General features: G+C 51.7%; 1 protein-coding gene across 4 annotated transcripts in view; it reads left to right on the top strand.

Annotated features, from left to right (window-relative positions):
* BABAM2 (BRISC and BRCA1 A complex member 2) overlaps positions 1 to 24,232 on the top strand; it is a 450,608-nt gene extending 426,376 nt beyond the window's left edge. For 3 of the 4 annotated variants that reach the window (XM_082357625.1, XM_082357623.1, XM_082357624.1), the window contains exon 12: positions 22,133 to 24,232. In XM_082357625.1, the coding sequence (XP_082213751.1) occupies positions 22,133 to 22,217 (85 nt within the window). In that variant the 3' untranslated portion in view covers positions 22,218 to 24,232. Of the gene's footprint in view, positions 1 to 17,007; positions 17,330 to 22,132 lie in introns of those variants that run through there. The other variant, XM_082357626.1, reaches the window with a different exon arrangement.
* Positions 24,233 to 25,610: the final 1,378 nt, after the last annotated feature.

Here is a 25,610-nt window from a genome sequence, read left to right as displayed (position 1 = left end):
ATTGTACTGGGGCCGGCCGGCCATGTGGGCAAATTTTGAAAGATTCCTAACCTACCCTTTTCATTCTGCATCTATCAGCGGTTCCCAGCAGTTCAGAGGCCAGAGGATTGGGAAGAAAAAGAGGCTGGGAGCCCGGAGTAGCCGAGGATTCAGTATCTACTTCCTGTTCCCTTTCTTGGATCTTAAAAGGCTCCTGGGAATAAGAAGGAATGTAGTTTGTCACTGTTCTGAGCCCCTTAACCGTGCAGAGCGCTGTGCTAAGCAGCAGTTAGAGTCGTGTGGACGAGAGCACTTCTCTCTGTGCCCTAGAAAGACGCGATCGGGAGGAGAGTGGGTGGAGTGTGGGCGTCAGTGTGGCTGCACCCCGTAGGGAAGGGTGGTGGGAGCCCGTGAAGTGGACATTGGGGAATAGCCCTGTCCGCTAGTTTCGGACCAGAGCCCCAGGGCCTAAGAGAAAGAAATCTCCCAGTTAGCAAATGTTCCCAATTTAAAAATTTTACTGTTCCAAGTCACCAGACGCATGATGATGCCCCACACCTTTAGCTGCAGAGGTTATGGCCAGATATGGGGTGGGGAGCAGCGCTCAGAGGGCCCTTCTAGTGGAATGTGGGTGCACCAGAGCCATGCCTTTCCTGCTCCAAGCCTGTGGCCACAGAAGGCCCTCCGGGGCTGGCAGTGTGCTGTCGCAGGGCACTGGCTCATATCTGAGCCCCACTCTGCCTTTACCACGCACCTGACCTTGGGTAGGTTACCTACTCTCTCCAAGCCTGTTTCTTCATGTGTACAGTGGAAGTAGAGTAATGCTATCTATTTCACACATGACTGTTGCTTGCATTAAAATGAAGTTGTGTTTTTTTTTAACATCTTTATTGGCGTATAATTGCTTTACAATGGTGTGTTAGTTTCTGCTTTATAACAAAGTGAATCAGCTATACGTATACATATATCCCCATATCTCCTCCCACTTGCGTCTCCCTTCCATCCTCCCTATCCCACCCCTCTAGGTGGTCACAAAGCACCGAGTTCATCTCCCTGTGCTATGCGGCTGCTTCCCACTAACTACCTGTTTTACATTTGGCAGTGTATATATGTCCATGCTACTCTCTCATTTCGTCCCAGGTTACCCTTCCCCCTCCCCGTGTCCTCAAGTCCATTCTCTACGTCTGTGTCTTTATTCCTGTCCTGCCCCTAGGTTCTTCAGAACCTTTTTTTTTTTTTTTAGATTCCGTATATATGTGTTAGCATATGGTATTTGTTTTTCTCTTTCTGACTTACTTCACTCTGTATGACAGACTCTAGGTCCATCCACCTCAGTACAAATAACTCAATTTTGTTTCTTTTTATGGCTGAGTAATATTCCATTGTATATATGTGCCACATCTTCTTTATCCATTCATCTGTGGATGGACACTTAGGTTGCTTCCATGTCCTGGCTATTGTAAATAGAGCTGCAATGAACATTGGGGTGCATGTGTCTTTTTGAATTATGGTTTTCTCAGGGTATATGCCCAGTAGTGGGATTGCTGGGTTGTATGGTAGTTCTATTTTTAGTTTTTTAAGGAACCTCCAGACTGTTCTCCATAGTGGCTGTATCAATTTACATTCCCACCAACAGTGCAGGAGGGTTCCCTTTTCAAAATGAGGTTATTTTTAAAAGCATATTATAAACTGTAAAATACCAAGGATCAAGTTAGTTCATTTACTTATCCAACAACTATTAAATGCCTACTAGGTGCAGGTACTTTCAGGCAGTGTCCCCGGTACTCCAGGCCCTCCTGTAAACAGGAGCTATTCTATAAATGTGTGTTAAATTAAAGTGAAACAGGAGTTCCTCAGCTAGGCGATGGGAGGGGAGGGTGGGAGGAAAGGAAGCTGCTCTGGTTTGAGTTCCTACCGTGTGCCTGGCGCTGTTGCCTGACAACCACCGCATGGGTCCTTTGGGCCCATCAGAGAGAAATACATGGAGACTCGGGGAGGGTAAGTGTGACTTCCCCGAGACACACAGCCACCAACTGACAGACCCATGTTTGAGTTCAGTTCCCTCTGATTCCAGATGTTCCCTTGCCACAGAATGACACTAGCAGATTTCCTCTCTAGCCCACTTTTCTCCTCCCAAGCCTCCCCCAGGTCAATAAGCCAGGCCAAATCCAAGCCAGAGATGATCACCCCTGATTCTAGGCTGGTAAGTGGGAACCATGTGAAATCAGAGCAAAATGAGGCTCTATCACCACAAGCCAAACCTCATGTTCACAAGGGCGCAGGTTTTAGGAGAACAACGGCCTCCGATGCATGCTCGGAATTCCTTCCATGGCAAGCCACTGTGAGAAAGATCTCACCCAAACAATGTACTCTTGGCCGAGGGAGGGTGGGTGTCTTTTCAAGCATAAAGCTACCAGCAAGGACCCAGAAGTCACTCAAGGGAGTTGTTGGTTTCCCCAGAAGGTCTAGCTTTTTGAAATCAACTTAGCAAAGGATTCTATTCGCCCCTCCGCCCCCGCCCCCCTGCCCCCCAGTGCTGAGTCCTCCCTTGTCTCTAACCCCTGGGAGAGGAGGAGGGGCATGGAGCTCCTGTCCTTGTGTGGGTTTCCAGCTCAGCAATCAATGAGTCCTTTTCTCAAGTGTAGCACCAAGTATTTATTCTGATAAAGGATAAAAAAAATTTTTTTTTAAGAAAAAAGAAGAACTAAAGAGGTTGTTGTCTGGCTTGGTCTCCAAAAACCAGTCCTTAAACAATTGACAGTTATTGCCTAGACTTAAGATGATCGATTTAGGAAAGAAGGATCTTCATTCATTGTCATTCAGCCATTCAACAGAAATTTAGGGTATTTCTGGGTCACTGAGGTGCAGCCCCCAGAAATGAGCGCAGGAAGCCTCCCGTGTCTACACAGAGGAGGAAACATCTAAAGAGCTGCATTTAAAGATGGGCAGACCCATGGCTCCAGAGCCAGTAACACCTGGGGAACTCCTGCCCAGGAAGTCAGCCTGGCCCTGGAGCTCAGAGCACACGGTGGAGGCCTCAGCTGCTCCCACCATTCAGTTCACAAGGCCTCACTGAACCTCGGCGAGACAGCCACAAAGCTCCGCCCAAGGGTGACCACAGAGGTAGACAACGTGTATACAAGGGACACCAACCAGCAACCCCAGGCAGTTTAGGTAGGATTGTTTTGTTCCAGAAGGCAAAAGGAGGCCCCATGGGTAGGGGTTCCCAGGGGACAAATTCCAGTTCAGGAGAAGGAAAAACATTGTAACTCTTACAGGTGCTGCAGGCTCTGCGGAGGGCCTGAGGCTTATGCCAGGCCTTGAGTGTGAGTAGGTTTTGGGTAGATAGGGAGGCCCCCAAAATGTTGCATGGTTCAGGAAAGTACCCTTTACCTGCAAAGCAAAGGGACTCCTACATAGCTGGCTCCCAGAATTGCCAAGGAGAATTAATTATTGTTTGTAAAACACTCTAAGATTCCCCAATGAAAGACCTTGTATAAATGCAAATTATTATTATTGTCATTAAAAGTGCTAGACGTCTGGCCTGCTGGATAATGGCCTGGCAGAGCTCTGAGCAGAAACGAAAGCCAACTCCAGGCAGAAAGTTTGTTCTGGTTGTTCCAGAGCAATAGCAGGAAGAAGGAGCTGGCGGAGGAGGGCTTGGCCCCCGACTGTGAAGTGAAGCCATCCAACTCCCACCCAGAGTGAGCAGGCAGCAGTCTGTCTGGGAGTCCAGGGCCTGTGTGTCCCCTGAGGGCCAGGCCTTACTCAGATTCATCCCTTGCCCCCTGCAGAAACCAGCCCTTGTCTAGCTCAGGAGCTCAGCATGAATGAGTGAATGTCTGGTTGTCTGCTGGTCTGAAGGATGGATGCTGGCCTCCATTCTTGGGGTCCTAAGTCAGATCCGGAGACAAAAGGGAGATAGAAACCTCTTTCCATGCCTTTGATGGTACTTATTAAGGAGGGAACCCCTTTAGCAAAGCACAGGGAGAGGTCATTTATTAAATTACTGCTTCCACTAAAGAAACTGTCTCTGGCTAAAGTGGTTAAATTGATCCCAAAGCAATAATATTAATAATGGATAATGGTACAGTCGGCTCTCCATGTCTCGTGAGTTCCACATCCAGAAAATATTTTAAAAATATTCAAAGAAAAAAATATATATTCAAAAAAAAAAATTCCAAAATGTTCCAAAAAGCAAAGTTTGAATTTGCCAAACACAGCAGCTATGTATGGAGCATTTACATTGTATTTACAACTATTTACATAGTATTTACACTGTATTAGGTATTTAAGTAATCTAGAGATGATTTAAAGTATACGGGAGATGTGCATAGGTCATATGCAAGTACAGTCGGATCTCCGTATCTGCATGTTCCATATCCGTGGATTCAACCAACGGAGGATCAAAAACCAGAGTTGGTTGAATCCAAGGCTGCAGAATCCAAAGATATGGAGGGCCAACTACTATGCCATTTCTTTTTAATATGAATTTATTTATTTATTTTTGGCTGCATTGTGTCTTCGTTGCCATGCACGGGCTTTCTCTAGTTGCGGCGAGAGGGGGCTACTCTTCGTTGTGGTGCATGGGGCTTCTCATTGCAGTGGCTTCTCTTTGTTGTGGAGCACGGGCTCTAGGCGCACGGGCTTCAGTAGTTGTGGCACGTGGGCTCAGTAGTTGTGGCTTGCGGCTATAGAGCGCAGGCTCAGCAGTTGTGGCTCGCAGGCTCTAGAGCGCAGGTTCAGCACAGGCTTAGTTGCCCCGCGGCATGTGGGATCTTCCTGGACCAGGGCTCGAACCCGTGTCCCCTGCATTGGCAGGCGGATTCTTAGCCACTGCGCCACCAGGGAAGCCCTACTATGCCATTTTATATAAGGGACTTGAGCATCCTTGAATTTTGGTATCCGCGAGGGTCCTTCCTGGAACCAGTCTCCTGTGAATACCAGGGGATGACTGTATGTTAGACCTGGAAGTAAGCTCAGAAGCCATCCCCTCACTTTATAGATGAGGCATTTGGGGTACAGAGAGGTGAAGTGGCTCATCCAAGGTCACATAGCAAGTGAGAAGCAGAGCCAGGATCACAACTCAAGCTTGATTATGTCAGGGTAATAATACCTCCCATTTTATAGTACTTTACAGACATGGTACTTCTCAACAACCCTGGCGAGTTTTAAGATGACAGATGACTTTACTGTTAAAGGAACCTTCCGGGTACCCTTTGCTCTTCTGGGGCTCATTATTTAGAGAACATTTATGGTGCCTCCCATGTGCACTTGTGTGAATTGCACGTGCCCTTCTTTTCCTTGTCCCAGACATTCAGACTAGACCTTGTTCTTCTGTGGGGTGCATTAATACTTCCAGGAACCAGGTGGACAAGTGAGAGGGAGGTCAAGTTCATCCCTTTCATCCCTTGTTATCACAGTCATAATTCTACTGAAAAGTCACCCAATGCAGGTCCCTAAATGAGAGCTAAAGATACCAGTCACCACCTCTGAACACACAAACCTACAAGAGGGAGGGCCATTTAGGGGGGTTTGTAAGAACAAACGTAGGTATAATGGGAGTTGGCAGTAAGGAGCCCTCAACATTCATTACTGGGCCATTGGCAATTCCAGTTTTATGGAGTTTTTTTGTTTTTGTTTTTGTTTCTTAAAAACATAAGCACCTTTTTTAAATTAATTAATTTATTTTTATTTTTGGCTGTGTTGGGTCTTCGTTGCTGTGCACTGGCTTTCTCTAGCTGTGGCGAGCAGGGGCTACTCTTCTTTGTGGTGCACAGGCTTCTCATTGCGGTGGCTTCTCTTGTTGCAGAGCATGGGCTCTAGGCGAGCGGGCTTCCGTAGTTGTGGTTCATAGGCTCTAGAGCGCAAGCTCCGTAGTTATGGCACACGGGCTTAGCTGCTCTGTGGCATGTGGGATCTTCCAGGACCAGGGCTCGAACCCATGTCTCCTGCATTGGCAGGTGGATTCTTAACCACTGCACCACCAGGGAAGTCCAATTTTATGGAGTTTTAATGAAGCAGAATGAGATATACCTAAAATGATGTTTGGGAGGGGGAGGATCACCAAATCAAAGAAATTTAGAAATCACCTCTCCCATGCCTTCGTTGTGTGGATGAGGAAACAGAGGAGTGATTCAGTGTCACACAGCAGATCTCGAGGGGGAGGCCTAGTCTCTGCACTCAGCTGCCAGCGCCTTTTCTGCTGGAAATCATGGCGTTGTGGAAAGAATGTGCTCTTTGGAGTCCAGCAGCTCTGGAATCATAAATAGCATTGCCACCTATTAGCTGTGTGATCTTAGGAAAGTTACTTTGCATCTCCGAATTGTAGATTTCTCATTGGCAAAAATAAAGATATAGGTGTCCCCCACTTTTTGAAAGTTCGCTTTATGCCACTTTGCTTTTACAAAAGACCTACATTAGTACCTGTTTTCAGTAACTAAAAGACATCCAAAGAGGATTTTCACTTTTATCAAAAAAGGCAAAAAGCAAAAATAGCATTCAGCCTGTGTTTTGTGGCGAGCCCTTGTAGAGGCAGCGTGCGCCCCGAGCAGCCAGAGTGGCGCCGCCAAGCTCCTTCCCCAGGAACAACACTCGGCATCTCAGCATCAGGCCACCAGAGCTTTGAACTGTGTCTGTGAGCATCTTGCTTTGTCTCATTTTATTTTTGCATCCGTTAGCAAGATGTGTCCTAAGGTTATTGCTTCTTCGCTTTATGCCATTTCGAAAGGTTTCATAGGAATGCTCTACTTTCAGATGGTGGGGGGAACCTGTACTAATACCTGCGTGGTAGTAGGCCCATTAGGAGGAGTAAACGTAAAATAGTATAGATGAAAACAAATAGCGTGAAGTCTAGCATGTAGTAGGCACCTCCCTTCCTTTATACTCCTGGCTTCCAGACTTTTTTTTAACCACAATCCACAGGAAGACATTTATTTTACATCCACAAAAGTTTCACACAAAGAAAATTCTACTTGCCACATGTGATGTACTCTGATTTTGATTTCATTTTATTTTAATGCTGGTCAGGACCCACTAGGTTGATTTCACAACCCACTAATGGATTACACCTATCGTTTGAACAAGCCTGTTTCATACCATGTGTGGATATCATTTATCCACATTGTATGTGTGTCCTTCCTTTCGTTCCAGGCCTTTCCCCCCTCCCTCCCTCTCTGTAACTGGCACACGGCCACACAGCTAGCTGTCGCCAGCACGTGCCGGGCCCTGTGCTCGTGCAGGGTGGAATGAGCCCTGCGGGCCTGCAGGGCAAGTGAGCTCTGCTTCTGCACCCCTCCCCATCTTTGCCATGAACCTCAGCATGGTTGAGAGGACCCGTAGGGCCCTCCACCTGCAGAAGTTCTGCCTCCTGCCAGCCTGCTGTGGAACTTGCCCACACTCCCAGCCCAGGAGCCCACCTGAAGTTCCCATTAAGGCCATTGCACCCCAGCAGGGAGGGTAGGCCTCGGATGTCCTCTCCCATCCAGTAGTTTCTTCTTTTGGAATTGCTGCTTTTCCATCTGTAAGCCCAGAGAGCCAGGCGTCTGGGAATATCATTTCAGCTGCTGGGCAGGGGGATTAGACTGAAGAGGGACCATGGCCGTCCTTGCTGCCCCTCCCCCAGATCTTCAAGGGGTATCTGTGAGCACCCAGCTAGGAGGGCGAACACCCAGAGTGTGGGTGTGACCAGGGGGTGCACTCAGAAGGCAGCAGGCAGGGGCCCAAGCCGCGCTGGGAGACAGAGCTTCGGCCTCTAGATGCTGAGAGTCTGTTGGGAGAAACCCAGTTTACAACCAGGCAAGCAATACTTAAAAGCCCCAGAGAGACTCTCTGCGGGGAAGAAGATTGTTTCGTGCTCCAAAGAGTTGATCTCCTAAGCGTTCTGTAAGCCCTTTGGGGGTCCGGCACCGTCCTGTGCGGGCCGATGCCTGGCGGTGCTGAGCGGAAGCCTGGAGGCACCGTCCCCGCTGGGGCGAGACCAGGCCCCGCACTCCTCACGGTCAGCTCGCCTGGGACCCCGAGCACTTCCCCTTTGAAGGCCATCCTTTGGTTTTTCCCCTGTTGCTGACTAATGGGGGGAGGGTAATCTGTGATTTTGCCGGTGACTCACCGCCATCAGACAGACAGCGGCTTCTCCCCAACAGTCCAGCGCAGGTGAGTTGTGTGAGTAGGAGAGCCCAGCGCCCTCCACGGGCATCTGCATGGCCACCAGCAGAGCCAGGGCCGAGCTCCCACCCGTGCGGCCCTGGGCAGAGCCAGCAGAGAACATGAGATGCCCGTTGCCAAGGCACCTGCCATCCGAGGCACACCAGGCAGGCGCAGATGGTGAGACAAGGTGGACAAAGGGTGGTGGCTCTGCTCTGGGGTCCCAGGCCTCAGGCAGCACCATATTCCTTAGCCCCACCTACCCACTCTCTGCCCTAGCCTTAGCCCAGGCAGGTGCACTGCGTCATCTCAGCTGACACACCCCACCCCAGGGGAGAGGGGGGCCGGCCTTTCTCAGTGGCCACGCTGCTGCCCCCTCCGCCCAGCTTCTCATCAAGCAGGTTCACGACGGAAAGAGCATCAGCCTGAGAGTAAGGAGATAGGGAGGATGGGCTCAGATTCTGCCTACTAGCTCTGGGGCCTTAGGGCAGCCCCCTGGGACAGCCATGCATGCATTCATTCATTCCTGCTGTCAGGCCCTAAGGAAGGTGAGCACCATGGGGCACTAAGGGTGAACCACCACCAGATTCTGCCCTCAAGGGGCTTCCAGACAAGAGCTAGGCCATATGAGAGGGACCATCAACTTCTCCAGCCCTTAGTTTTCCCTTCCCTGTAATGATCGGACTATATGTCCGCTAAGGTTTCTTTCTGTTATAAAATTTTATAATTCTAAAGTACCTCTTTAAATAAGCCAAGCTTCCACAGTCGTTTGAGAAATGTTTGTTGAATTGCTGTGCGTCGGGCTCTAGACTTGAAGCTGGGCTGCAGAGATGTCTGAATATGAGCAGCGGGGCTTGCCGTGAAGGAGCTTCTAGTGGGACGTGGGGGGGTGGCTGGGCTGTGACGGACGCTTGCAGACAGAGCTGGGGGCCCAGGGCAGGAAGGCAGCCCTGCGGCTGGGGGAGCCCACGAGGACTACCCTGCCCCTCCCTCTCTGGCCAGTTGGCCCACGTGGCCTCCTCCCCTCAGACACTGCAGCAGGGGGCGCCCGGGGAGCAGAGGCGACTACAGCCCCCGACCCCGACTCCTGAGCAGGGCCTGGCCCTGCAGTTGCAGAAGCTGGCTGCACGCTGCTCAAGCCCCAGAGGAACTGGCCCGGCTCCAGGAGGCCTCCTCGGAGAGTCTCAGAAGGAGAAGGAACCACTAGGTAATTGTGATCGTTTCAGTACGCATTGACAAATACCCTATGATTTAGAAGGAGCCAGATTTCATCCCAATACTTTGATGTCTAGAAATGGATCCCAGTTGATTGTTTGTTGAAGTCCTCCTAAAACAGCATTTTATTTAATTCAACACATGCTGAGACTACGGTCTCGGCCTTCTCACGGGCGAGGAGCCCGAGCTGTATAAGACAGAGCCTAGACACCAGTCTAAACATCTCAAACTCAAGGCTGACCATGGCTGGGCCTGAGGTTGGAGGCCACTGTGCCATGGAACCCAGCAGAGGGGAGATTGATTCCAGCCGAGGGCGAGGACCTCTGCCCGAAGCTGCGAGCATGTGATTCTGTGTTCTCGGTATGATATCAAGCCTTTGCACCTCAAGCGTGTTAGTTTCCTTGTTTTGCGATCTTGGACCCCCTAAAAATGAACCAGGCCTGCTCAAGGGTTGGCACATTTAGGGAGACTGTATACATGAACCAGTTACAACCACTTGTTTGTTCCTAAAGCCCATACCAGCAGCCAGGCTGACATCGCTCAGGGCACAGCTACAAAATAAGCTCCCATCGTGCCGGGCACTTGCTTACCAAGGTGCCCAGAGTTGGATGGGCCGTCTTCACAGTGGCCTTTGGAGGGCTTGGGGTGACAGGCATTGAGGCAGAACTGGGTCTCTCTATAGAGATTCTGTTATAAGGATGACCCCTTTGCCACGGGGACAGCAACCCCAAATGAGTCAGTATTTACAGTGGCCGTTCGGGACAATGAGGACAAGGCAAGACCACAAGGATGATTAGCGGGACTTGTCTTACACTATTTACAGGACTGCTTTGATTTTCAGACCGCAGTCGGCTTGCGTATGACTGATTAAAAACATGTGCCAGTTGAAGTCACAGCTGCAGAAGAAAACTGGAAAAAGAAAGGAGCCTTAGATGTTTGGGAACTTGCCTCTATTTGCAAAAATGAATTCTGACTTGATTTGTGTGTCCTTGGTTTCCTGACGAGGAGCTCCGTGTCCCCGAACCTCTCCTCCCACCCTGCCCGGTCCACCGCCGCCCTGGCCTGGCTCAGCAAGCGTCGTAGGGCTCCTCTTACGATTGCCCAGAGAAAAGCATGTGGGAATTCCAGAAAGAGACTACTGAGTCCAGTTTGGGAAAAGAGCAATTGTTTAGGCTCCTGCCAAATAAAAGGCCCCAAGTATATGAGGCTAAAGGCGGCAAGATCACAAGGTCTCCTCCTTGAAGTCGCGCTCCCGCAGCAAGACGAGCTCCGGTGGCACTGGGGTCAGGGTGTATCTTAACTAAACTCGCTCAGCGTCTGTTTTCTCACCTGCAAAGTGGGACCTTGACTCCTGCCCCACGGGACAGTGTTGTGAGTGCCACCTATGCGATGTTTAATCTGCTTTATGGGCTTCCTTCCTCTTTCTCCGGAGTCTCCAACCTCTTAGGGCTTTTTATTCTCTGTTTTTGTTTTCATTTTCTTAAAGCCGTACTGATTCAATTGTTCAGATGTTGATTGCATGGATTTTTGTTCTTTTGAAAAGGTCCATTGAATAAATCAAGACCTATAATTCCAGCAGGGAAAATCCCTTTTGATGAGCCTTGTTGAAGAAAGTTTCCTAACTGCCTTCATCTCAAGGCCTCTGAGGATCTTCCTGACAGCTCCCTGTCACCACTCTCTTTAGTGCCGCCAGAGCCCCTTCCCCAGAACACATAGATGATTGGATTTCCCAGGCATTGTTTCCCCCGACAACTTAGTCTGAGCTCCCTGACTCTGGACCTCCTCTCAGTTGGAGGGCAGACATGGCCGAGAGGAACAGGCCTTCCTTCCCTCTCACCAACTGCCTGTAGTTCCCTGAACATCTGATCGGAGCTCTGCCATGTTTGTGAAAAAGCATCCCAGATAAGGCGACCACCATCTCCCCTCACCACCATCACCTACGGTGCGTCGGGGCCTGGGCTTGGCTGGTGCCTTCATTGAACAGGTGAAGAGGCAGGACACAAAGAGGTTAAGTGGCTTGCTCAAGGTCACGTGGGTGTCTCAGAACCATAACTGGGTGGCGCTTAGAGATTGCCAAGTATCCGTCTTCCTGTTAGAGGTGAGGAAGCTGAGGCCCAGCTCCCGATGACCCGGCGAGCCAGGGCCTGGACTAGAGCCCGTGTCTTCTGCCTCATGGCTCAGTGCTCTTTTCACTTGCCCCACTGCCTCCCCTTTATAATACTTGTTGACCTGGACAGAAAAAGGTCTGCTTGAGGACTGGGCCCACTTCAGTACCCCCGTCTGGGGTAGCCAGAGCCGCGTGATTCTTAAACATCCATCTAGTCCACGGCTGCGACCTCCCCCCGACCAAGCTTTTGACCAGAGCCACACACGGGAGCGCACGCAGCGGCTCAAGCAGAAGCCGGCCGGGCGCAGGCGCCTCCCGCTGGTACCACGAGCACGCCTCCAGCAGCTCCGGGCTGCATTTCAAGAGGTACGCAGTGTCCCAACCACTTTGGCTGGGTGTCCGATGCTGAGACTGACCACCTCTGTGCCTCCAGCTGCCAGCTCAATACGATACGTGAAAAACGATCCAAGAAGGCCCAGGGGAAAGGATGAGCCAGGAGTAAGGACCATAGGACCTCTCCATCCACATAGGGGTTTTCTCTTCTGCAGCCACACATGCCCTGGCTGTCCGCCTCTCCCCTCAGACCCAGCTGGGTCCCCACGGTAACAGTTGACACCCATTGATCAACTGGTTTGCCAGGTACCAGGCCAAGTGCTTACACGGAGCATCTCATTTAATCCTCATGAGGATCATCCTTTAAGGTAGGCGTCATGGCTCACCTCTTAGAGTTGAAGAAATTAAAGCTAAACCGGTGAGTCACTTGCCCAGGTGGTACAGCCAGTAAGGAGCAGGGCCAGGCCTTGAGCCCACACTGCCTGTCCTTCACAGCCTCCAGCCTGCAGGGCCTTGGAGATCATCAGGCGCAGCTCCCTGCCTTGAAGATGAGGGATCTGGTGCCCAGAGAAGGGAAGAGGCTTACTCCTGGACCCAGGGCCCGGAAAAGTAGACCTGCTGAGCAGCCCAGCACCCTGATTCCTGGCCTCAGGGGTCTGTCTACTCCGCCCCTGCTGTGCCTGTGAGCTGAGGCCATGAGCCAGTGCTGCTTCCAATTCATGGAAAACCTACCTGGCCTCAGCCTGGGGTCAGTTCTTTAAGTTTTATCCTGCTATCCTGAGACTCTGGGATCGGATGGAGTTGTGATCTTAGAAAACCCAGAGTGAAGGGACTTCCCTGGCGGTCCAGTGGTTAAGACTCCGTGCTCCCAGAGCAGGGGGCACAGGTTCAATCCCTGGTCGGGGAACTAAGATCCTGCATGCCCCACAGCGCAGCCAAAGAAATAAATAAAACCCAGGGCAAAGGGACTGAGATCAGTGAAGAGGGTCAGAGCTTTATGTTGTCCGAAGGCATATTTAGCTCTAATTTGGTCTAAAAATAATTTCTCTTCCAGTGGGAGTAGAATGAGGAGCTTGGCTGCCTCAAGGCCTCTCTCCCTGAGGGCCCTTTTGGCCAGTTAAGGGGGACGTGAGAAGACCTTCCCCCCACCCCCCCGTAACACGCTTACACTTTTAAAGCTTACCATACACTTTGTCTTTGGGTGAAAGCGTTTTTTAAAAGGTGACAGACAACTAGTGCCACTGGCAAGCAGTATACTCTGGGCAGCTCTCCATTTTCTCTGATAAAAACTGAAATAAATGAAAACAACACTTCAAAAGAAAACCTATCGATGGATGGGAGCCAGTTGTCATTTTCCCCTTCCTCCTCCCCTCCCTGAGCCGACTTGGTGAGGACCCGCGTTGAGAAGGACGCACTGACAACAGCTGGCAGCATCATGCCTTTCAATAGCCCTTCTCCGCACTGCTTCCCCTTGGCGTCACACCCTTTGCCCTGGCAGGGAAAGCCCAGGACACCACAGGAAACTTCAGAACTTTCTGAAGAAGGAAAAAGCTTGCTTTAAAGCTTGCTCCCTCTTGCCAAGACCTTTCGGTCTAAGGAGCTTGCACTGGTGTGGCCCCTTCCCCAGAAGTTTCCAAGGAAAAACTGAGCTGATGAGATTTGCCCAGTGTGAGGCCGGGCCTGAGGAGGGAGAGCGGGGAAGAGACGCCCCTGCCCCGGTGCCCAGGGCCCGTTCCAGCAGCAGCCAGCACCACTCCCTCATCGGGCACCTATCTTGGAGCCAACAGCCTGTGCCCCTGATGTCCTCCCCTGTGACTTGGGACAGGGACGCCACCCCGCCCAGGGGTGCTGGGGTACGTCACACTCCACGGTGTCCGTCAGGCAGTAAAGCAGATGCAGCGGAGACGGGCAGCAGCCTGTCAATATCTGACCCTCTGAAGAAGGGCCACCAGGCTCCCCTCCAGCAAACACAGATATCGCTGGGGAGACAGCAGCAGGTGAAGCACAGGGAAGGAACGAACGGCCCTCACGTCCGAGGGGCGGCAGCCAGTTGGCAAGGTTCCTTCCCACACGTCTTGTGTGTGAGCGTCACATCAGGGTGGGCTTGTTGCCCCTCCTCACTGTGGGGAAACAAGGCTCAGGGCTTCTCTCGCCCGGCCAGCCTCACCCTCGGTCAGGGGCTCCTTCTGCCCCATCACAGTGCCCCTTCCCATAAGGACGATCGTGGGCAAGGGATTTGCGGTCCTAAAGCCTCAGAGAAGGTGGCGGCTTGGCTGGATCAGGATGCAGGTGGAGTTGTGTTTACCCTTCTCACTAACTGTCGGCATAGGTTGAAGTTTGAGAATGGACGACAGTTTTATAGTTTTCTTCCTCAGAACCTAAACGTTGCATTTGCCTGCTTTGTGGGGTTGCTCTCTCTCACTTTCCTCGACAGCGTGCAAGGGACGTGCTTGAACTGCTCTTGCAAACCCGGTGGCCATCGGTAGTTACCTTAATTACAGCCGTGAAGTCCACACTGGGCCCTGTGTACGGGCAGCCTGTGGGGTCACTGAGAAGGGGACATGCCCCCTGCTTCCCAGGTCTGGCAGTGCAGCCCGGCCAGCAAGCCGTGTGCACACGTGACACGTGCCCCAGCAGAAGCACAGAGAGCGTCTGCAAGCAGGGAGAGAAGCTTCTGGTGGCCAGGGAAGCCTTGATGGGGGCAAGGGCATTTGTCCTGAGCGTGACTAAAGCCCCGAGGTGGAAATGGCACGTGTGAGGAAGAGCAGGTGGCCAGACAGCAGGGAGCGGGCGTGCGGGCTGGCGTCCTGGCCGGTGCGTGGGCTTCGGGGGCTTACGACGCCCCCCGACTGCGCGTGACATCACAGTGAGGAGCCTTACCTGCAGTTTTTCTGGGAGAGGATCCTTAGCTTCCTCAGCTTCTCAGAGGTGGGGGGAGGCACGATCCCAAAAACGTAACCGAGGAAAAGTGCAAATAGTAAAAATCATGGCATGCCAGGCTGCGAGTTTGGGCAGATGAAGGGTCTTGGTTGGGGTGGTGGCAGAGACCCACGTTCAAAGAGAATTGATTTAGTTGCAACAGAAAAGCGAAGTAAGCCTTTTGTCTCGGGGAGAAACAGCAGTTTTGTGAAAGGTAACAAGACAGGGAGCCCAGGTGTTGGGACACCGGGGAGGAAGAGGAAGAAACTTCAGGATGAATTCATCGCAGGGGTTTAGGGAGAAGTGGAAACTGAGGGTTCTGTTACAGAAGTACCAGGGGGCCGAAGCACTTTCAAATGCGTAATATTGATGAAAAAGTGCATTTGGAACACACTGGCTTGAGTTATAGAGAGACGTCCAGGTCACAATGTCCTGCAGGTGGTTGGAAATGTGGGCCTGGAAGTTTGGGAGAGAAATAAGGGCTGGAGACCCAGATTGGTTGGTGGCGGGGTCCGGGGGAGGTTCTCTGCTGAGGGTGTTTCGAGCCTGAGAGGAAGCGAGGGGAGTGGCGAGCAGGACGGGAAGAGGCCAAGGAGAGATTTCGTGTGGGAGTGGGGAAGGCGGGAGGGAGAGAAGGAGGGACGGAGGGGGTCTAGACGTGTAATGTCCCAGGGAAAGAGAGCTCCCAGACACAGGCGCCCACGCGTGAATGTGGCAGAGAGGCTGCAGAGACTGGGACTGAAAAAATTCAGCAAAGCACGGAAATTTGAAAGAGGGTTTCCGGTGACTTGGCATTAGGGGAGGGGATCAGGCAGGTGTCATCAGTGACTGCTCTTAGCGGCGATTTAGCGGCGACCCCGGGGCTGCTGAGTTGTGTGGGGCTCTTCGCCGGACGCTGAGCCACCCATTTGACACTGAACCGCCGACACTGAACCACCCGTTTGAGTTTCATGACTGCTGAGCAGTTCTCTGCTCTCTTCTCACGGATGGGCTTCACCTTGTTGCCTCTCGCAGCTTCAGCAGGTCTGCCCTCTGCCTTTAAGTTAGCTCCCCGACTCCTAATGTGGGGCTTCTGACCTCCTGGGAGCCTGGAGTGCCCAGCTTATTAGAACCATATCCTAAATAACATAGACGTGGGTACGGTACTGAGGCCTTTGTGGTACTGATGGTGACAGGTGTCTTGGTGGCCCTTCCTAGCTCAAGTCACAGGTCCAGGTGAGCCACTTCTGGATAAGTCCATTGTGACTGCTCTGATCTCACAGGCATCAGGGGTGCGGGAGGGAGGACTGGGAGACACACGGGGTGCCCACCGCAACCTCTGCGGCTTCCTCTCCCTCTGCTTTCTACCTCACCCTTTCTCTTCTGGAAGAGTGTTTAGTTCCCAGCTCCTGACCAGCCATCCCACGCCCCCAGGCCTCTGCTCCTGCTGTGTCTTTTGCCTCGAACTCCTGTAAAATGGCTACTTCACCGCCTCCTTCACTGGTTGCCCAAGGCTGGTGCCTCATGGCATTGCCATAAATGCCCTCACCACCGCAGTTGGTATTTCTTACGTGTCTGCTCCTTCTCTAAACTGAGATCACCTGCATGGCAGGTGCCACATCTGGGTCATCTCACAACCCTTGGCACCTCAGGCAGTGCCTGGCACAGTCAGCGTGGCACGTGCCCCTCTCCTGCTGTTGGACAGAGAGCCTGCTTCTCCAGATTCGAACCTGGTTGCCGGAAAAGCCAAACGGTCTGCCCCAGACCCTGTCACTAGTCTGTGACTGACCAGGGAACATTCTCCTGATACCCAGCCTGGCTTTCTTTCCAGTAGATCAAACTACAAATATGTCTGCCAACAAATGGAGACCGTGGATCACTTAGAAATCCCTCTTATTAGACCCTCTCTGTCTATATGAAGTCAAAGATCCACTTGAGTAAAAGTGCAACCTTGTTGATATTTCAGATCATGAAAACGACTGGGTGGTTGGCTTGATCACTCTCTGGCTTGTACCCTTGGACCCTTGGCTTTGACCTGGGGAAGGGCAGACGGAACCCGAGTACTGATGTCTAATAGGAATTGGCAGCCAGGAAGGTCCGAGTACAGGCCCTTTAAATATCCATGAGAGATAGCACGGTAGTGAACTGTATGGACCTCCCTTGGAAAAATCCAGAGGGCTTTGCATCAGCAGGGAAGGGAATCCAATCCAAGATGCATGAACAATAAATAACAACTGTTCCGAGTTAGGTTGAAAGCTCTGAGTTGCACTTTTTTTTTTTTCAAGATGTTTGTGCTAACCACAATTTTTTTTCTCCCCCTTTCCCACCAGGGCTTATTTCAAAACCTTTGTCCCTCAGTTCCAGGAGGCAGCGTTTGCCAATGGAAAGCTCTAGGAAACACCAGTCTTGAGAGGTGGCCAGCCAGACTGCTCTGTCCACATGCGTGTCAGCACATATGGCCGCTTCCTGGAAGCCATTGGAATGTCTTCACGGCAGCATTTCGCTCACACAGCAGCTTTGCGCCCCGACTGGAACCCAAACTTGAGTTGGCTGGCGGGAACCTGGGTCCCAGAGCCCCTCACCTCTGGTTGCTCCCTCTTTGTTTCCTTCAGTATACTTCTTAGTTGGAAGAAATAAAGTCACAAATCAGGATGCTGTTATTTTTCCAGGGAATGTTAAGACATCATAAATGCACACACCCTGATTCCAAAGCCTTTGTCTCTGAGACCTCTTTTAAGTTTTCAGATAAAACACCCATTTGCTTTTTTCTTTCCCCCTGAAGCCAGCGCCTTTTGCGTGTGTGTTTCACACCCAACCTTTCCCATTTGGACAGTCCCTCATTGGAAAGGTGCTGCCTGAATGAGTCTGACCAACTGGCAAGGTTTCAGCCACCTACCCAGCTGGGCCCTAGGCCAGCGCTCGGGAACAATTGGGTGCCAGCGTCAAACGCCGCTCCCCCATCCATCTCCAGGCCCCTGTGTGTGTGCCGTGTACAAAGCCCATCCTGACCCAGGAGGCAGTCGTTAAAGGTTGCTGAATGCATCAAGGAATCCATCCCTCTCTCCATCCCTCCTCCCGAGGCTGATGGGAGAGTTGTTTGGGCTGACGAAGCACTGTGCGAATTATACCTGAAAGACACAGGTTGGGTCCCGTGGGTGATCCCTGGGCTCAGGCCTGCCAGCTCCGCAGCCATCCGGGAACGGAGTTGGGGAAGGTACCCTGAGCAAGCTCCATCTTCCCTAAATTTATGGATTATCAGAGCCAGGCGGGGTTTCAGAAGTCATCTTGTTTCACCCCCAAGCCCTCTCCCCTGCTGCTCCCTTCAGTGTCAGAGGCGAGAACTAAGGCCCACGAGCTAAAGAAACTCTGCCAGCAAATTAGGGCAAACCTGGGAGTCGGGAGCCATCACACGACTTCCCTCAACTTACACCCAGGCTGGCCACAGCCAACTTGCCCGCTTGACAAGGTCTAGTTTAGTTTAGCGCCGTTCCACCCTGAGGGCTTTCGACACAGGGAAGTGGGACCTCGGCTCGGAGGCGAGAGAAACCAGCAGGCTGAGTGGCCTGTGCTCTTACTTCGGCCCACCTGCCTCTCTCCCGCTGTAGGGCCCGCACAGGTGGAACCCAGCCTCTCACTCTTCCCTCAGCTCCTCTTGTTGTTGGGGGAGCTCAGTTTCACCACGTCAGCCTGAAAGGGAGCCAGCTCGGGGCCCTTTTGGGGGCCAGTGAGGGTACCCCTCCATCCTGTATTCTCCAGCACCCAGGAATGTTCTCAGGAGGTGGGAGAACAGGTAGAACAGACCTCCCAGCTTGGCTTCCAGCCGAAGTGCTGCCCAACTCTGGGATCTTTCACCACTTGAGTACTTTGCCTTGAAACCTTGGGAATTCCCATGACAGAGAACAGTCCAGTGTCCTGCGTCAGCGCCGTAGCTTTGCCGTCAGCCGGCAGTGTGACCCTGAGTAAGTCACTTCTCTGTGTAGTCAGAACCACCCGGCGAGCTTTTTAAAGAGCTGCTGCTCAGGGCCCCGCTGCAGGCCCGCTGAATCATACCTCATTAGCTGGGGCTTGGGCGTCCGGATTTTGATAAAGTCCCCAGGTGATCCTGTTGAGCATGTGGTCGCAACCATGCTGGAGTCTCTTCTGACCCTGGCCAGCTGCCTACCTCCTCTGCCCCAGGGCAGCTGTGTGCCAGTTTCCACTCTCCTGCACCGTGACATGGTCACTCAGGATGGAGGGGCACGGATTGGGCTCACTGCCCACAGAGCCTAGAGTAGACAGACTCAGGGTTTGCTTCAGACCCAGTAAGGGTTTCTAGCTCCAGTTCTAGCTGGGGGTGGTTGGCAGCTGTGGGGTGGGGTGAGGTCACGTGGCCTGGACCCCTGGCATGTCAAATCGCCAGTCCGCAGTGACAGCAGCCAGTATTGGGCAGTGTGACCTGAGAGTGGCCCTCCTGCCCCTGCCAGTCTCTTGGGATCCAGATGGCTCAGGCTGGCCAGATTGTCGACGGTAGCCCGCACGTCTGGGAAGCAGGCCCAATCCAACCAGAAGTGCTGTCCTGCACTTTATCTCAGCACATCTCTGCAGCAGACCTGTGAAGTAAGCAAGTGAGGAGGGTCGCCCCTGTTCCACAGATGAGGAAGCAAGATCAGAGAGGTTAAGCGAGTTACCCATGATCACCAGCCAGTCGGTGCCAGAGTCAGGACTCAGCCCAGGCTCCCAGCTCCAGATCCAGTACCGCTTCTCACGTTCGTCCATGACTCTAGTAAACAAACTGAGACTTCTTTCTTCCCCAGCGAAGGATGATGTACTCTGTGTAGGTTTGTGAGCATGGAGATTATATGATTTTTAAAAAGACTTTCAGCCCCCTTAGCACAGGGGGAAGATTTGGGCTCATTTTCTTATGCAGAACCAAAGAACAGAAGGTGACAATAGCCACTTCATATTTCAAATGCCAGGGACTCAGAACCAGTGTTTGTGAGATTTTTATCTCTACCCACAACAGCAATGGAAGCAAGTGGCACTTGTAAATGGGCGACAGTCGCCTGTGTATTTTTTAAACACTTCTTGCTAGTTCGCCCATCACTGAGCATTGTACCTGCGCACAGAGTGCAGCCCAGGACTAATTAGTAAATGGCTATAAAATGCTTTGAAGATCAAAAGTGCCATATACGACAGCACATTATTATTACCTTGTAAATCCTGTCTCCAGCTTACTCGGCCCTTGTAATTTCAGTTGAATCTTTAGCTCAGCACAGACAAGGAAAAGGACTCAGATGTTATGAGTGTTTACTACTAATGGCTGCATCAGGGCATCTCCTGGGGTGCCGGGGAGGAGGCACAAGAGACCGGGGCAGCCAGTGTTCAGCCTTCTCCCAGCCTCTTGGTTTCCTGAGGACCCACGACAATAGGGAGACGGTGCTTTGTTAGAGAGAGAGAGAGAGAGAGAGCTCGTTTTCTCCTTGGGATGAACTGGAAAGAGGGTGGGCTTGAGGAGGAGAGATACTTGTATTTGAATCCTGGTTCTGCCCACTTAGTGGCTGGTAAATATTTAATGAGCAGTTCTTCAGCAGTTTAAAAAAGAAGAGAAATAAAAGGAGGGGGCTGGTTTGTATTGTTTGCCGATTCCCATGGTGTAAATGCTCTCACCATGACCGATTCCAAGCTCCCAACATGAGGTCACTGGACGCAGGCTTGGAAAGAGCAGGGAGAGTCGAGTGGTGGGAGCCTCTGTTGGGGTGAGCGGGCTCCAGTGTGGATCTTTACTTAATCTCACTGAGTTTTGTTTTCCTCATCTGTAAAATGGGAATAATACCATCTGCCTCCCAGGGTTGTGAGAATTAAATAAGAAAAGTATATAAATCACAAAGCACAGAGCTTGGTGCATAGAAACGTTTGCTAAACAGTGGTTGTTATTATTGCAGACCAGAAAAAGGATTTTCTGATGTTGACTTTGGCCTTTTCCTAAAAAGTCAGAATGCCCCTGTTAAAAAGTCCTGCCAATGAATATGCCCCCTTTGGAAGAGTGACCCTGTCTGTGTGACTAGGAAGACAAAATGATGTCATCTTGATTTTAACAAATGAGGGGTTAGATGTATCTGTGAGAGTTCCCTCCACCTCTGCCCCACGCTCGTCTTGCTTGAACTCTCGGCAGGTCCTCAGCCTCTCACAGTGACCTGCTTCTTTGTTCGGCCTCCCGCCTCCGCATAGGCAGGAAAATCTAGAGCCGCACAAGCCACTTTTGCTTCTGACTCAGTTTCAGTTCCTGACAGCTACAGACCCTTGTTTTGGAGTCACAGCCTAGCCAGAGAAATGACCACATTCGGTTTGCCTCTTGCTTGGGCCTATAAATAGAACAAGCCCAGAACTTGCCCCAGTTCATGGGGACTGGCCTGTGCCACAGTTCTTAACGTGAATGTTAAGAACAGCATCTAATGGTAACGTGACATCGAGTTCTGTTAATGGCAACATGATTAATTCATTGGTGCTTTTTAAAATGAAAACAAGAGAAGAAACATCACCTTTACGTTTATGCATCTTTGGTGCTCACGGCACTGCTAGGAGAGTAAAAGTCAGGAGAGTAGACCAGACGTGTAATAGACGCAGGGTACTGAGTGGTGGTAACAGTGATCACTGCCCTTAGTGAGCTATGAATGACATTCCATACTAGCTACTTTTCTAATCCTCATAACAACTAAGTGAGGTAGGTGTTATTATCCCCATCTTATAGATAAAGAAACTAAGCCTCAAAGAAGTTAAATAACCCACGCACAGGGAACGGATATATTTCCTTATTCATCCATCGTATCTACTTTCCCTCCCTTTCCCTCTATCTCTCCCTTTCCATCCCCTTCCTTATTACACAGAGGAAGTGAACTCAGGTCTCTCTGTTTCTTTCTACTTCCTTTTCCCAGCTTCTCCAAATGAGATATTTATTGAGCATCTACTGTATACAGAGCCCTGTATAAGACATTCATATACTTGTTTTTGCTATTTTCCCCAGGAGGAGAGGGGCTTGGGGTGGTTGGGGCTGGCCAAGGTCAGATGCTGGTTCCAAGGCCAGGCTTCACACAGCAGTTCTGTGTTCTGTGTCCCCAACTAAGATACTTTGAAGCAGTCTTTGTAGATGCGGATAGGTCTAACTATGTGGCTGTCTAAATATACATAAATACCAGTTGATTTTCAGATGGTCGAGCCAGGGCCAGCCCCACAGTTTTAAAAAAAAATCTGACTTCAAAGCTTGTGCCATATTCTCAGGTTAAAGTCCAACACACACTTGGTTGAAATAATGGCCTGACATCTGGGAAAAACAAGACGAAAATAGTTGTTCTGATCATTAAGGAAAATTACCAAAGGAAGGTATTACCAAAGACAGCAGGATCCACGACTGACTCCAGGTTAAATATGCAGTAACGCCAAAGGTTATTTCCTAACGTAACTCATGTTTTCCTTCTCCAGGGTTCCCACGTTGGCGCCTTCATTCTCTGATCCCCTTCACAGAGCCACACTTTACAAGCCTGCAAGGTCATGCTTGGGGTCATGATAAATTATGACTAATGATGGCAGTAAAAGTAGCCCCAAAAGCAACCCAGGAATGACCAGCATGGCCCTCCCTGCTCTGGGCCAGCTGCCTTGGTACCATCTTGGAATGAGCCAAATGGCATGGGACAGACACTTGCTCCTCCAAAGCAGAGCCCACCGTCCCCTTCTTTGAAGCCCCCAGAGAGCAGAGTCCCTCCACAGAAGTCTCCTCATTCCAGGTTCTCTTTGGAATCTGCCCTTTGAGCTGGTTTAGGAGCCACTCATAAAAATTCATCCCTTTCAACTCCATGATCACATTTCTGCCACAAAATGGGACTCCCAGCTCCCAGAGATCTGTGGCTGTTTGGGCAGGTGCCAAAAGAGTAGAAGCTAGGAGGGTACCAGGCGCCTCTAGAAATAAGGTGGTGGGTGGGTGTTAATAGTGACAGCTGCCCTCTTGAGCACCGTGAGTGATATTCCAGGCCCGGTTCCGGGTCCTTTGCAGCCATTCCCTTCTTGGTCCTCTGACCCTTCAGAGAACTAGGACAGGCCACCGCTGCAGAGAGAGAGCCAAAGGGAAGCCTCAGGGCTCTGATGGCAGTTCCTGAGAAGTACAAAGTCATTTGAGGAAGGCAATGTCGTCCACCTCCCCAGGGGAAATTTTGAAGGGATTTCGAGTCATTCGGGTGCGTGAGTAGGTTCGTGGAGGGGGTTTTACCTTGGGTTCATTTTATAGCCCAGCTGAATGAAGGCTGGTGTCATGCCTGGGGACACGAGATCTGGGGCAGGGGTCACTGACACGGCCAGATTGCCCTGAGGGGAGACGCATTCCACCTCGAAGCACATGCGCACCCACACACGCACACAGGGGTCTTTAGATGCCCTGATGCTGCTTAGCCTGCCTCGGTGCCCACTCCCAGGACTCAGCGCAGGCACAGGTTGGGGGAGGACGCCTCACTGCAACTCCGCACCACAGCTCGCAGCCTGCACGGGCCGGCGGGTTGCCCAATCCAGCCCTCTCCCCGCTTTCCACCCTCACTGAGACCCAGGCTGCCCTCTGGGGCACCCCCTTGCCTCGCCTGCTGTCCCCCCAGCCTCCCAGGACTGGTGGCCCGCACCCTCGCCCACTCCAGCTGCTGGCCGATCAGCAGCCGGCAGCCACCGGGGAGCAACCCCTTCCAGAGCTCTCTCCAGGCTGGAGCCTCGCGTGGATGAAACCGAGCCCTGGGCTAATTGGCTTGTTGTCAGGAGTTGAGGCCCCGCGGGCTCTGGAGCCAGCTGGCCTGGGTCAAGTCCCGCCTCCACCACTTACTGGAGGCGTGACGTTGAGCAAGCCGCTTGACCTCAGTTTCCTACCCTGCAAGCAAATGGGGCAACTACCTGCGTCCTGGGCCTGGCAGAGGACTCAGTGAATCCGGACGTGTGAGGTGCTTAGACCAGTGCCGGCAGAGTAAGTGCTCAGGCAAGGCTGTCTTTGATGCTAGTGCCTTTTAGGTCTGATGCAGGCTGCTCCTTGCCTTCTTTTTACTGCTTCCTTTCCTTTCCTATCCCTACCCTTAAGCTTCACCTGACGAAAAAAAAAAAAAAAGAACCCTTTTCTGCCCCTGACTTCCAGTCCCATAGACGCTACTCCCTCCTGGAGCACCTGCGACACCCCTGCTGCCAGCTCTCCCTCCCCCAACAGCCCCACCAGCCCCACCAGCCCCACCAGGCCCGCGGCCCCTCCTCCCTCCCGGGGTCCTCAGTGAGCCTGTGCTGGGTGGGCAGCTTGACCTGAGGTCCCCAACTCGTCACTTCCATCAGGCTCCTAAGACCCCCTTGTTTCAAAATTTTTGCTTATTAAACTGCATTTCTTAAGTAATCATTTATTTCCCCTTTGAAACCAAGGACTTACATACTTGCTTACATCCCGGTGAGCGCCGGAGACTGGAAGTTACCTCACTGAGTGGGCATGTTTCCAGTCAAAACTAGAACGCTTTACTAGCTGGGGTTCCTTCTTGCTGGTAAACATGCAATAAACATTAGCCTTCCTTAAAATCTTGACTGTCGATGACGAACCCCTTTCCTGCCTTTCGGAACCCCTGTTAGAAAGCCTGATCTGCCTGGGCCAGGCCCACAGGCTAACTGGAGAAACAGGAGGAGCTCCCAGTGTAACCATCACAGCTCCCTCTCCAGCACCCCGTCCCCCACTCGTTCGCATGTGAGCCACCCTGGTCTCGAAAGGGCACCCAGAGAGTGAGAAGCAGGTTTCCAGGTCTGGAGAGGGTAGCAACATCCAGAAACCTTGAGGAGAGTCCCACACCCAAGGAAGGGTGGGCAGGCCTGCAGAGGCTGTAGGAAGAGGTGCCAGGGCCATCCTGGAGCCCAAAGATGGGCTGAGTTCAAGGAGGACACAGGTGAGCCCAGGCTGACAGGTTAGGATAAACAAATGTAAATTAGAACAGAAATCGGTGCCCAGCCAGGCAGCCCTCCATCTGCTCCACACTTGTTTACTGAGCACTTTCTATGTGCCCAGAGGCGGGAGTTGCTTCCAGGGCAGAAGTAAGAATTGAATCCCATTGATGCGTTAGACAGACATCTGTCAGCATCCCCACTGATCCTGGCACTGAGGCTGTACTGATGATAAGACCAGCCCTGCCCACAAAGAGCCAGGGAGATAAGGCAAGTACCCCCTCCCCTGCTGCTGATAAGCTATGGAGGCAGTGATAAGCTGTGTGGTGAGAGCAGCAGATTCACACTCCTTACGTCCAGGCCATGCAAATCAGGGAGGGCTTCCTGGAAGAGGGGCCAGCTAAGCACAGACTCAGCCTCTTGGCCGCACCAATATTTTATCCCTTTACCTCACCATGATGTTTCAACTTCCTGGTGAGTTCCGCAACTGGTCTAAGGAGAACATGATGCCTAGTTCGGATGCATTCAATTATTTCTTGAGCATCTACTTGGTGCCCAGCACTGTTCTAGACACTGGAGATAACAGCAGTGAATAGAGCATAACAATCCTTGCCCTCGTGGAACTTCCAGCTCCATCAGGGGTGAGGGAGCATGAACAAGATAAGTAGGAAATTGTGCACATGGTAGAAGATAAGAGAGGAGAAGAAAAATAAAGGAGGGACAGTGGGAGTGCGCTTTTAACCAGGGTGGTCAGGGAAGGCCTCACTGAGGAGGTGACATTTGAGCCAAGACCTAAAGTAGGAAAGTGGAAGGGGCAGGGCACTGCCCTCCGCCTTCCTCTCCTGGAACCTGCCCCATTCCTAGGCCCCAGTATGGGCTTGCCTCGGGTCCCCAAGGAACCCACCCAGAAAGTCAGTCCTGGAACCCAGAACATCCAGAGGTGGCAGGCAAAGAGCAGCGAAGCAAGAAGCCTGGGCTGAGTCCTGGCTGGCTGCTCTCTGAGCCTCAGGTCCCTCATCTATAA

The sequence above is a fragment of the Balaenoptera borealis genome (genome assembly GCF_965194805.1).
Source record: "Balaenoptera borealis genome assembly, chromosome: 15".
Lineage (NCBI taxonomy): Eukaryota > Metazoa > Chordata > Mammalia > Artiodactyla > Balaenopteridae > Balaenoptera > Balaenoptera borealis.
This window is presented reverse-complemented; position numbering and strand designations above follow the sequence as displayed.